At 37.3% G+C, this 14,142-nt stretch overlaps 1 protein-coding gene across 1 annotated transcript; it reads left to right on the top strand.

The window, feature by feature from the left end:
• The first annotated feature begins 1,748 nt into the window (after positions 1-1,748).
• Positions 1,749-13,919, top strand: LOC115918552 (prostamide/prostaglandin F synthase-like). The gene is made up of 5 exons (XM_030982696.1): positions 1,749-1,931; positions 4,153-4,355; positions 7,321-7,436; positions 10,560-10,635; positions 12,605-13,919. The coding sequence occupies exons 3-5, from the start codon at positions 7,383-7,385 to the stop codon at positions 12,766-12,768; spliced, it is 294 nt and encodes a 97-aa protein (XP_030838556.1). The 5' UTR covers positions 1,749-1,931; positions 4,153-4,355; positions 7,321-7,382; the 3' UTR covers positions 12,769-13,919.
• Positions 13,920-14,142: the final 223 nt, after the last annotated feature.

Below are 14,142 nucleotides of genomic sequence, written 5' to 3'. Positions count from 1 at the left end.
TTGACAAAACAATTACGCATATATCGTGCGTAGCAATAGTACTAGTATTCAAGTCTGAGTAGTTGTATGATTCAGACATTTTAGTGCTTACAGAAATGCATCCCAAATTGAATAGCATGGTATAGTAGTCTGCAAGCACAGACGCTAATCGGACAGTTTGACAACATAGTGTCTTGAGTAGTGCTCTATATTCAAATATGTGTAGTTTTATGATTCAGACCCTACTGGTGCGTGTATTATTATGTCCTTGCAGACTACTATACTACACTCTACACATTGAGATGCATTTCTAACGCACGCACCAGTAGGGTCTGAATCATACATCTACGCAGACTTGAATAAAGTACTTCTCAGCACACTACTAGTATGTTGTCAAACTGTCAGATTAGCGTCTGTGCTTGCAGACTACTATACCATTCTATACAAGTTGGCGACTTGAATAAAGTACTTCTCAGCACACTACTAGTATGTTGTCAAACTGTCAGATTAGCGTCTGTGCTTGCAGACTACTATACCATTCTATACAAGTTGCAATGTATTTCCATATGCACTACTGGGTCTGAATCATACAACTACACAGACTTGAATAAGCACATCGCGACACATACGCATATTGATTTGTCAAACTGGCAAATCAGAGTCTGTGTTTGAAGACTACTATGCCATCGTTTACTCGTAGAAACGCGAATCGTGCACAGTACATGCGAATACATGTACATTTCGTATGGGAAGTAGCAGAGAAATCATAAGTCCACGCGCATGCGCACATGGGATTTTTGCTCTCTCGAGTACGGAAAAAAATTCGCGTACCGCGCGCGGGTAATTCCGTACGAGGTTATAAACCTTATTATTAAGTAATATTTCAAAAAAAAATAATATTGGTTTTCATTCCAGCAATAAATACAAAAGTATCAAGATAAAGCTAAAATTTATTTTTACCATGTTTATTCGACACAAGTAATAAAAATATACGCGATTATATAAGCAGAAACGTTCGGCCAATGTCGGATAAGAACGGCGGCTTTCGAACGTATCTGCGAACGAGTCGATCCAGTAGATTCGTTCCGCGGAACAAATTGCCTACCACACCGGCCGAAAAGTCGCTCAGTGGGGGGGGGGGGGGGGGGGGGCAGTGAGCACAATTTTTTATTTTTTGGTCCTCGAAAATTTCAAAATTTGCACCCCACCCCCCCCCCCCCCCCCCCTTGAGCGTCAGGGGGGGGGGGGGGGCAATCACAAGTTAACCACATGGTTGGGTTACATTCCTAAAGGCGTTTATAAATAACCCTCCCTCCCCCCCCCCCCCCCCCCCCCCAAAGAAAAAAAAAAAGAAATCGAGATTGGTGCTATGATTGAGAATGCTGCAAGTGATCCCTCAATAGCTGTATCCAATACGTCACTGGGCGTCACCTGCAGGAAAAATGATTTGCAGAAACCAAATCACATGCAATCAAACTTTTGACCTATTGTCATGCCGCTTACATAAGGCAGACTGGTGCAACTTCTTTGAGATTTATGTTAATCAGAAACAAATTGGGTAAGGTCAAATTACCCAAATTCATCATATTCTACACTAAAATGATTCAATATTATGAATTCTCTGTCATATCATCTTAAATTCTACCAGGATAAATCAGATTTCAGGATGAAAATAAGTTTAAATGACGAACTAAATCAATAATTGTCAGGCTTTATGTAATAGTAGTAAGATGTGATACTATTCTCTCAATGAGTATATATATGTGCATCATCCGTACAACTGAGAATCACGAGTCCAGTTAAACTTACACTGCCGAAAGAAAAGGAGGAGAAAGACGACTGGAAATAATAAACTCCAGTTAGAAAGGAGGTGAAAACGGGAGATACGAGAGATGGCTTTCGATCTCTCTAAAATTGCGAGTAATCTCGTGAAGAATTTTGCGACAGGAGAGGTGAGTAAATAAAATAAGCTAATATTAAATTTGTGTAAGCAGCCGGCAGCCGCTAGCTGGCCGCGTAGCGATCCGACGCCTCGAGATCGTGAGTGCCTCGCCTTCGGCCCGGGCAGGAGGTGCATGCTGATGGTGAGGTAGGCATGATCTGATGAAGTGCTGGTGACGGCGCTAGTTCAGAAACCTATCCAAAATTTGACCCGTAACTCCGGCGTGGAGATAAGATTCAAGATTCAAGATTTGTTTATTTCTTTCCACTTGCATAAAAAAAAACATTTCATTCAGTAACAGTAGTAACAAGTTCATCGTAAACTAGCATAAAAAGCATTAACAATGAAACAGTTATAAAGACTTTAACAAATGTGGAAAAAGAGGTGGTCTGTTAAAAAAGCACAGCTTGTTAAAACACAGATCACCTTTACAGAAACAACATTTTTTTTTAAAGAAGTAGGTTATATTACAGGGGGAGGGGGACTAATACTAATCTAGTTACCTATACAGACTATAAATAAATATCAGATCTACCACTAATTTACAAAATATGGTAGACTAAAAAAGAAAACAGAATAAAGATAATGAAAAAGTAAAGAAATAGGGGAAGGAGGATAATGTACAACACGGGGGGGGGGGGGGGGGGGGGGGGGGGGGGGGGGGACAATGCTATTCCAGTTACCTATATTGAATACTATGAAAACATACCTAAAATGAAGTAAATAGTCTATCCGTTAAATGTCCAAATAAAGATCATGAGTTAAAAGTTGTTGGGTTTATTACTAGATCTAGACGTAACAGTTAGGCAGAAATAACCATCTGATTTGGGTCATTTCTTTAATAAAACTGACATTTGTTGTCATTCCCCAATACAGATGGTAACCCAGAGATCTCCTACCGTGGGGGTGGCTATGAACATCTTTTCGTTCACGACATTTTCTTCCGGAAAAGAAATAATGAATATTCATCAACTAAAACCAAGACGGATAATGTTGACGACGAGACTTTCTCGGATTAATCATTAATTTAGGATCTAAATGAGCAAGCTATCGTAAGTCAAATAAGCTATATATATGTTATTTTTAATTTTTTATTATAATTGCAGCAGTTATGAGGATGTAAAGAGTGAAAATCTTGTTGCATATCTCATTCATCGCGGTCCGGTCGAACCAAACCATTTGTTCTGTACAGTACCGTACAGTCCCGATGGGACATACTTCAGTCTCTCTTTAATCGGAGGTCTGGTGGAGCCAGACGTAGTCTCAGTGGAACAACCGACGATTAGAGAGACTGAAGCTTTCGGTCTATACTAGACCTAACTTCAGGAAGCTCCAACACAGGCGCCGGTGTTGGAGCTTCCCGGAGTTAGTTTATTACCTGTTTCGTGTCAATTTTCTTGTTATTTTTGGAGTATTTTTCAGAAAAAACATTGATATTAGTTGATCTAGATCTATACATGTTTCACGGCAAACTCCAGGAAGCTCCAACACTGGCGCCGGTGTTGGACTTGGAGCTTCAATTCAGACAGCATACCGATGGTGGGTTGCGGGCGGGCGCGCGCCTGTGTGAATTTATCTACCGTAATGTCTCAGATCCTCATTACGGTAGATAAATTGACACAAGACAGGTAATAAACATAACAACTTTTAACTCATGATCTACTTCATTTTTGGGTGTGTTTTAGTCTCGGGTCGCGCCATGCCTTTTTAATTTCTTGGCGAGAGGCCCGGTCTAAGCAAATAAGACTGTAAGTCAATATTGTGTGCAAATCAAATCATCAGAATTAGAGCTCGTTGGAACTTAACTTACTGCAGGATGAGCATGCAAAGCAGTAGAATTTATCATTTTATACTCTGGATCTGAAAGGGATCCTCTTCTCTCCATTTTTTTTTTCCTTTTGCAATTGAATTTGAAAGATAGAAAGATAATAATAATAATAATAACAATATTATAAAGCGATCCTCCCTTTGAAATTTGAAGATATATATATGAATACTATCGAATAGTGCATATTGTGGTCAGTGATTTTAAACTGCCTAGATCTACAAGTGCAGATTGTTACGATATGCGATATCCGAATATCCGGTAACCATTGTAGTAGAATAAGTAACATGTCTACCATAAACAAACCATTCTGCCGACTCTATGTTATCCTGAGTTAAGACCCTCTACTAAGACCCTCAAACTCATCCCAGTTTGCTAATGTTTATCTCTTTATCTTTATTTTAAGATGGTGGCGATCTCTTCACTTTGGGAGAAGCAAGCCTGTGTGATCCACTTCATGAGACGGTTTGGATGATCCGCGTGTCGGCTGGGTGCCAGCGAGCTTGATTCGCTTAGACCCAGCTTGATGAGGCCGACGTACGACTCGTCGGAATCGGCCTCGAGGATCTAGGAGCACAGGAGTTCCTAGATGGCGGGTTTGGAAAGGAGGTAAATTTAATTTGATTTTAAATCCCTTAAAACATACTACTTCCGTCGTAATCTTCTCATTTCTTTAGTTGTGTATATTTGGGTTCTCTTCAAAGTTCAAACCTGTGATTGAAAATGCTAGATGCCTATGGTACTACTTTTTAGTGCTCAAAATATGTGATGTTTATTGAGGCTTGTTTGTGTGGGAACCAGATGATTTTTTTTCCCTTCTATTCTACAGTATATCTACATCATAGTAAATGTTTGTTTCTGATATATGTTATGCAATAGCTAGTTAAATTATATGATTGTATACTTATTGTATATTTATTTAAAGATGGTGGCGATCTCTTCACTTTGGGAGAAGCAAGCCTGCTAACAATGTAGTTAGCTTTATTTACATTAATTCAAATGTTAGCATTGTTGGGCCAGTTATGTGGAAATGCTAAGTGAGGATTATTGTGTGTATAAAAGAGTAGGGAAAAGAGTGGGTGGGCAGAGAGATATTAAAGGTAAAGACCAGTATTGGAAACACCCCAATTTCAAAAAATGCAATGGAAGCTCTTATTACCAATCATGTGAAAGAATATGTTTTGACTCATACATGATGATACAAATTTTGCTGGGAAACCACCTACTAATTGATATATTTGGCAAATTAGTTAATCTATTGGTGTGAGAGAGATAAACGCACGTGTCGCGCACATGTGCGTATAGTCCCATATACATCTTTCTGTGTACAGTGCTTGTAACTTTACGAAGACTGGGCCAAATTTCTTATCATTTTGATGATTCCAGAACCTTGCGGTACACACCAATACTAGGGATGTCAGACGCTCGCGCTGCAATCCTGAAATCGAGCCATCAATGTGCGTACGAGCCAACGGTGATTGTAGTCGAAATAAAAACATGCAATCTTCAAAAATTCATTAAAAATCAAAATTAGCAGGAAAGAACTAATTGATTAAGAATTACCGTAGATTAAAGTTGTATTCCAATATTGGAAGCATTTTCTTCACAAGTATAATCGTAGAATCAATCAAAATATGGCAGTAAAGATGAGCTTTAATTCGCCCATTGGCCCTTTGCAAGCGTTTGAAAGGCATTGCAGCAGCCATGGCACTGCTTTTCTGTGACTCTCTGAAAAACTGCGCATGTTTACATCAAAATCTGGAGGTGATCCCGGGGTCACACAATGCCCAAATTTGGACATGCCATTCATGAAACTTAGAAAAGTTGACCATGCGCGTTGACTTTTTTGCCTACCCCATACTTTAATATATTTGAGCAGTAAAAAAAAGTTCCAATTTATAGCGATCTTTTTCTTATAAAAATGAACTTTTTGCAAAAGTCAATGTTAGTATATTTATAAGTGATATCCAAGCTATCTTTGAGCCAAAAATCTAAGGGAAATTCATTCAGGATCATCTACAGATAATCACAAACTTCCGATGTATACTACCCAAGACTGAACAACCGTAAGTCTTGACACTCGCCCTCAACCCCTGGTGATTCTGTGCTGAACACGTACGGACCGAACGAAATATTTGCATCTAGAAACTACTTTCCATGGATAAATTGAGAATTTTGATCGACTACAAACGTTGAATATAAGTTTTTCATAATTAAAGACTCCATTATTAAAGCAATAACTCAGTATTTATTATAGAAAAAGAAGTTGAAATGTTGAATGTGTGTACGAGTGAAATGCCGGGAGGAAGTATAAATGAAAGAAAAGCGTGATGTTATCATCAAGCCGCAATGGCCACGTGCGCGCACGTGGAAATTTCCATTGTAAGCGCCAGCATGTGGCTCTTCTTCTAAGTGTACAAACTCCCTCTTTAAAAAAGATAAAATGCAAGAAATTATTAAAACAATGTTTCAAGGGAAACTAAACACCGTTTCGAGGGAAATTACGTAGAAATGAGCAATTCTAGTGACTCAGCTGTAATTGTAAATATACAGGTGTTATTCTCCTGATACATTTGTAACATTACAAGAGGTTTTCTGGACATTTACCATATTTGTTTTCCTTTATCAAAAAGCAATTTTACATGTACTTGGAATTGATATATTTTTCCACCATGACTGCCAGAATTTTAATCCAAGTTTACATTGAAATATCATCTTATATTTGTATCGCTGATTATTTGAAAATCTTTACTTGAAAATCAGCGATCCTCCAGATCCTCAAATCGATCCTCAAATTTTATCAGGAAACATTTTTCCTGCGATTTTTTTTTATTTTTTAAATCTTTGTTTTCTTTGTTTTTCTTTGTTTTTCTTTGTTTGTTGCCATGGCAACCTTATATTTTAATTTTAAAAATGTTGTGGAAAGATGTCCCTGCCATTATCTTGGAATGCAAAGTGTTTTGAGTAGCAATTTGATCTGGAAAGTAAATATACCGGTATATTACTTTTTAAATATTTTCTTATTTTCTTTGTTTTGTTTCCATGGCAACAATATATTTAATTTCAAGGTTTCTCTTAAAAATGTTGATAAAAAGAATATAATGAAGAAAAGTTCTGTTGAAATTTCAATGAGAAACAAGATATATTTTTTGAGATATGGCACATCAAACAATGCTTGCAATGTTGAGGTATGTACTCTTTACTATGTACTTAAATTACACTCGGTGCCATGCTTACATTGTAATTTCCTATGCAAAAACTTCAGGAAATACCCCTAAATAAAAATATTAAAAAATTAATATCTCAAGAATCGATTTATATTTTGACTCCATTTTTTTTCCATATTGAATGATAAATTGTGTTCTCCAAATACAGTGCAAAATTGTCATGATTTAATGGACTTCAATTTTTAGTCTAACATCCCTACCAATACTTATATGCTAGATGATCAACCTTTTCTGATTCCATGTTTCTTTCACAATGCAATCGCATGACCATAACTGGTCTTTATCTTTAACTACTATTCAAAATTTTGGATTATATCTGATAGTTATATTTCTCTGTTTTTTCACAGATTTATTCATAGATCAACAACAGAAGAGTTATCAAGGGCTAGGCTTTAAGAAATATAGCCTGATGAGCATCATGAAGGCTGTCTTCTCCGCTAAAACTAGAGCTGCACTATCAAGGGTATGTGCATTTCTATTTTCAATCTGTTCAGTTACTTAAAGGTAATACAAGGTTTTGGTATGGGGTAATGAATTTGGTTCAAATGAACATATTGGAAGCATATGCGTTCCCACACTATCCATTGATCGTTGTCGCTGTTGAAATCGAGTTTAAAGTTATGAAAATATAAATAATAAACTATTTATGTTGTATAGCTCTCTCTCGAGGTCAAGATATTAATTTAGCTATGAAATGATGTTTCTTGACTAAAATCGACCGATTAGCTATTCTCGTTTGGAAATTGTATATCACAACTACATATTCTGAGATTTTCATGGTCGCAGCTACCATTGTACGGCCATAGGCGCTATCTGAAATTTATCAAAATTTACCGGGAGCACCGGTAAATTTTTTAATTCAATTTTTCTCGAAAACAGAAGTGTTTTGGGGGCTAATTTTTTTAGTGCTTATAATACATCCACAGGGGCATCCAAATATATCAAATTGTAAAGATTCCCTTTCAACCCAATTTTCAAAATTTCCCAAAACTTTGTATTACCTTTAACTTCTGGTTATATATTTCAAATATTGGGCCTTTGTGAACAATTTGATTCTATCTTTTTATGGAGATACATCCACAGAGAAGAAGTAGAATATACCGGTATACATGAATATAAAACACATTTATATAATATATGTATTTAAAATTTTACCTGTACATAATATGGTATAACTGTCGTAGACTATGAAGAAGTCAATTTCACAGACAATAATCTCACATGACGAATATTTGATTAAAATTTGATTTAATTCATTTTATCTTGTAGACCTAATTTTAAACTGTTATTATCATTTCTGAGAAATTGAAATTAAGGAATTTGTAGCTAAACTTAATGAACAATATATTTTATTTTAACATTTTCTTTAGAATAGTGAAGGTTTGATACACTATTTTGCCAGTAAACAGAAGCATTTCAATCATATATTCATGTAGATTTAGTTAGCATATAAAGGCTGTTTAATCATAGAGCTCTATGTAGTTTGTGGAGGATCTTGAGGTGGTTTTATTATATCTCTTTTTCAAGGCTATTTGATCTGCTGCTTAATCCCTAATATAAAGAAACCATATAAGGACAGCTCAAAGTAAACATGCTAACCTTGATGTGCTGTAAACACAATAGATGTACGATTATCATCATTTCCTCCTGCTACATATACACACTTTTATATATTTTCTCTCTCTCTCTCTTTCTCTATCTCTCTCTCTCTTTGCCTCTCTCTCTCTCTCTGCCACTCTCTATCTCTCTCTCTCACCCCTCTCTCTCTCTCTCTCTCACCTCTCTCTCTCTCTCTCTCTCTCTCTCTCTCATATGTAACAACTAAATCAATATATTATGTATCTGTATTGCATTTAGCTCAAAAAGTTTACCTTTGCTTCAGAGCTCAGAAGCCCTGAGATGTACGGTACACAAAATTACATACAAAACATCAAATAAGAAAGCAAAAGAACAAGAGCTACGAAAACTTGATGAGGCATTCATAACAATATCCAAATCAGATACTAGATTAATTGTACTACAAGGAGTGGGTCTTGTGAGAATCCCAGGGATATTCATTTTGTTCACTACTTATAAAATTGAGCGCCATGTCCATTCCAAAGTATTCAGAAGAGAGGCCGATTTCTTTCCTTTTCGTTTTGTTTGCAGACCACATGCAGTACATGTATGGGATTTAATTTTGCCTCATCATCACCGTTTTATCTATCAGTTGACCTTCATTGATAACGATGTGTGCGCTAAAGATTAATTTTCAGCAGAATAGTTTAGTTAAATCTCTCATGTACTTGTGCAATATACCTGCATGTCAGCTCAGCTACAGTGACCAATTTACCTACAAAGTAAACAAATGACATATTTTGTTAGATGACAGAAAGCCATTCCCCCAAACTATATCATCTATTTGGAGCCACAAAGGCGTTGACTGTCGTCTGTGACTGTGTTAAAGTACATGTATACGAGTTGTGGCGTCTGTGGCTCCATCCAAACAGACATTTGAATGCCTATGAGTATAGAGCATGGTTTAACACATGTCATGATCCAAATAAATCAAACCATAGTAACAAAGGGAAATATGTTATTGCACTATTCACTGATATAAGAATGCACGTATCCGGACACCTTCCCCCTGGACATCCACCCCTCCCCCCCCCCCCCCGATAACTACCCCCAGACAGACTACCCCCTGGGACAACTACCCTGGGACAACTACCCCTAGACAACTACCCCCGGACAACTTCCCGCAGACAACGATCCCCTACGTCAACTACCCCCTAGGGCAACCACCCTCTAGGGCAACCACCCTCTAGGACAAATACCCCACAAACGACTACCACCCGGACAACTACCCCCTAGGATAGTTGTCCAGGGGGTAGGTGTCCTAGGGGATGGTTGTCGTAGGGGGTAGTTGTCCAGGGGGTAGTTGTCCTAGGGGGTCGTTGTCTGCGGGAAGTTGTCCGGGGGTAGTTGTCTAGGGGTAGTTGTCCCAGGGTAATTGTCCCAGGGTAGTTGTCCCAGGGGGTAGTTTGTCCTAGGGGGTAGTTGACTGGGGGTGGTTATCCGTGAATGGATGTCCAGGGGGTAGGTGTCCTAGAACTATACGGTACTGTACATTGTTGACAAATATTATTTATCCCTCATAATAGTTGTGTGTCACAGCACTTGCTAATGTTTCAGTTTGTGTGCTTTGGTGATGATGAACAGGGAATACTTGTCTACATCTGGAAATCCAGAGTTTAATTAAAGACTCTTTCATCCCCATAATTGTAGGCTCTCTCTCTCTGCTGAAGTGTTAAAAAACAATCTTAAGAAATATCTGTTTAATTTAGCTTATAATTGATTACCATAACCTTTCATGTCTGTACCTTTTCTATCGCACTTTGTATAAATGTATCATGTATGTATTTCATCTTTTGCACAAGCTGCGCCTTGAGCATTTGAATATCAAGTGGATTTGGCGCCTTATAAATCATATGTATTATTATTATTATTATTATTATTATTATTATTATATAAACTGTCAAATGTAAAGTAGTAGACATTATTTTGTATGATTATTGTTTATTCATTTTTTTTTTGCTTTTCAAAGGCAAGTGACAAGAAGATCAAGGCTAATTTGAAAGGAGACAAATTGCAAATCGGAGGAACTCTCATCATAAGCAAAGGTTTGTATTCATCAAAAAGCAATTCACCCTTTAGAGGAGAACTAACCCCAAAGAATGAGTGTAGGTATTCTGAAAAACAAGATTGAATCCTGCATTTTCTGTACAATAAATCTTACAAACATGTATACAAGAGATATAAAAATGAAGATTTCTTGGCTTTCTCATACACTTTGGTGGGAGATCTTGTAGATTGATGGTCAAGAACGCAATAAATCTCTCAGAACAACTAAACTTATTCTTTTGAGTTAGTTTTCCTTTAAAAGGAAGATAAATCTCAGATATCAAGATTGGTCAAATTCAGAACAAATCATACTGAATATGAAACTTACAGTATTCTCTTTTTAGAGTTCAGATCATACTGTACAAAGAGATAGAAATTCCATGTACTGGAACTTTATAAATGGGTAAATACAGTCAAACCTGATTTAGTGACCATCTGTCTACAAAGACTACATTTTGTTTCCCTTGAAAATAGTTTCTCATTGAAACATGTACTAAAGGCACCTGTACATAAAGACCACCTGCCTATAAAGACCGCTTTTCTTGTCTCCCTTGGATGGTCTTTATAGACAGATTTCACTGTATCATTGTGATGCTAAATAGTTCACCTCTCTGATTTGTTCAACAACACCAACCCCCCCCCCCCCCCCCAAAAAAAAAAAAAAACGCACTCCGACTCTCATCCAATGATTTGGCAGAGTCTGTTACCCACAGCTTGGAAAAGGTTCAGATGGTGTCATCGATGAATAATAATAGCTCAAATTTATAATGCGCCGAATACTGTATTTGTAGGTACATATTATTATATTATTACCACGGTCATGGGTTTCAGGCTTACTCACACGATGTATGCACATTCTCAACTCCCTGAGGATCATTCCGGCCAGTCGCCATTTTACAAGCGCCACTTGCTCATCCAACCTCATTAACTTTCGCATCATACCGGGTACCCGTTTAACACCTAGGTGGAGAGTGGCAAATGAAGATTAACATCTTGCCAAGGACATTATTAGTGGCGCGGCAGGACTCGAAACCCCATACCTTGCGATCTGCAGTAGGGTGATTTATCCACTAGACCTCAACACCTCATCAAGTGGTTTTAACACTTGTCTACAAGTCTGGAGATGCAAGGGGTCATGGGTTAGAACCCCAGCACAGCACCAGTATCCCTATAGGAAAGACATTCATCTACATTTGCCACACTCCACCCAGGGGTTTAATAGAACCAGGGGGGTGTTTCATAAAGCTGTGCATAAAGTTACAAATGACTTTACAAATGATTTGATATGAAGAGCCAAATGGGATGCCCAAAGTTTTTCCTGACATTTTAATAAAGTGTGACTGTATTTCCCATAATCTCAATTAAGTTGTAGCCAAAAATACACTTTGCATTAAAGTGTTTTGTTAATAATGATAAGGTTAATCTACATCTGCATATTTTAACTTTATCTTATAAAATGCAATTAAAAGGATTTGAGAATCCCATTTAGCTCTTCATATTCAAGACATTAGTAAAGTCATGCATAACTTTACGCACAGCTTTATGAAACACTCCCCAGGTAGCGGAAAGAAGTCTTTGAACGCCGTAATCACCAATATCAATGCTAGAGCCAGATGGTGAACATGAGTGCTGTTTTAGTATATTATTCTTCAGAAAAAATCTTGGAACCAGCGGGACTTGAACCTGCATCTACTGCTTGCCGGGCAGCGACTCTACCACCAGGCCATCACTGGTCCATGGCACAGTCAAATGAACTAGAAACAAATACCCAAGCTCTCCTGATTCATTCTGACTTGTTTTTCAATACAGATCAATCAATCGATCTTATTTACTGGGTGTAAGCCACAAATATATTTAAATAATTGAAATTTCTCCCAGGAAACATTACATTTATATTAAAAAAATGTTATTCTTGTTATCATTCTTAATTGTCCTTTTTTCCTTCCAAATCGTTGCCTCTCCTAACAGGAGGAGAGAAGGTTCTAGTAGACTTCAAGCAGGAGGCCCCCGGAGACCACATCCCCCTCCAGACTGTACTTGATGCCTTCGGAATCAAAGGAGAAACGCCCAAGACGGAAGGAGCTGAGGGTGGCACCGTTGTATGCAATGATGATGTATGCCAAATGAAGTAGATAGCCACAATAGAGTGGTGAAGTGTGACATATTCCAAAATCTTTTTTTTTTTTATCATTTTCCGATAGAGCATCAAAAATAATGTCCGAATGTTGAAAACCAATTGACTATGTTAAGTATTGGCTGAGATATAACCATCTGAATAAAAATATGTCCTATGGGACTCAGTGTTATATTGCTCTGGCTCGTAATGTTATGAACCAGTCTATAGAGAGAGAGATAATGGACTCTTCCACTATTTGAAGGGGTGGTATTCAGCATTTCGCAAAGCACCACTGATGGCATTAATTTTCTTTTTTTTCTGTCGGTGATCAGGGTATTGTTTCATGAATCTGTCATGAGTACAACTTAACTCACATCTTATTGAAATGCCTGTTGATTGTAATATACCCACAAATTTCAATGGGATGTTGGCAAACATGTACTTGTGATGGTTTTGTGAAACGCTGTCCAGGGCACTGATGCACTATTTGATCTTCTGACTTCAAGAGTAATTCCACAATAGACAGTTTATGCATCACTTGATTCTCGTTCACATTTTTTTCAATGATTTAAATATGTCGGAGAAGGCAGCAATTTGTTTTTGGATTTCTTTGTGGGGACTCCCCTGTTTACATATTAATTGGATTCGTTCTTCTGTTTAATCAGTATCATCTGTGTCACAGCATTATCATCACGTACAAAGTTTGTCTTTCAAATTGTTTCTTGTGGTTATTCCAGTATTCCACACAGGTTTCCACATTTTTGTAATATTTTTCAGTATTATGCAAAGAACAGAACATTTAATAGATGTTGGTGCATGTAGTCTGTTATAACTTAGCAAGCACAAACATATGCACAAACTAGAAACATTTATATATGAAAACATATACCGGTATCATAATTTCGGAAAATGTACAATATTTTAAAAGTGCTTTTTTTTTTAATTGTAAAAAATGTTCTGCAGGTGTTTAATCCTATATTTACTGTTTCTATCTGTTGTACCACTTTCCATTATTCAAAGCAAGCCCTTTATAGCAGAGAGACATTGATATAATAATATAACTTAATTATTAGCTTTTGAGATAACTGAACGTTCATTAGTATACATTCCTGTTCCTCACATTATTTATGTTCGATGGAAAACTATTATGAAGTGAGGAGAATGGAGGGACATGGCTACATATCATTTACATTCTAAATGATACAGTTATGGGAGCCTTTGCAGCCCTTAAATTTCAATATTTTTAGGGCAAGGCCACTTTTCTGTAGGGCACATTCCTATATTACAGCACAAATGAGAAGAATTGGAAAGGGCACAAAAAAATCTCCAAGGCCAATGAGAGGGGCCTTGAGGCCAATCAAAAGGGCATCCACGGCCATGGCCTTGGTGG

Source organism: Strongylocentrotus purpuratus, unplaced genomic scaffold, assembly GCF_000002235.5.
Source record: "Strongylocentrotus purpuratus isolate Spur 01 unplaced genomic scaffold, Spur_5.0 spur5_scaffold_13, whole genome shotgun sequence".
NCBI classification, from domain to species: Eukaryota; Metazoa; Echinodermata; class Echinoidea; order Camarodonta; family Strongylocentrotidae; genus Strongylocentrotus; species Strongylocentrotus purpuratus.
The sequence above is the reverse complement of the archived record's forward strand: the minus strand, read 5'-3'. Positions and strand labels throughout refer to the sequence as shown.

Excerpts from the sequence above, each read along its gene's own strand:
- LOC115918552 (XM_030982696.1), top strand. The coding sequence starts at position 7,383 with ATGAGCATCATGAAGGCTGTCTTCTCCGCTAAAACTAGAGCTGCACTA. Across the intron at positions 7,437-10,559 it reads CTAGAGCTGCACTATCAAGG|GCAAGTGACAAGAAGATCAA; the intron begins GTATGTGCATTT and ends TGCTTTTCAAAG. Across the intron at positions 10,636-12,604 it reads AACTCTCATCATAAGCAAAG|GAGGAGAGAAGGTTCTAGTA; the intron begins GTTTGTATTCAT and ends CTCTCCTAACAG.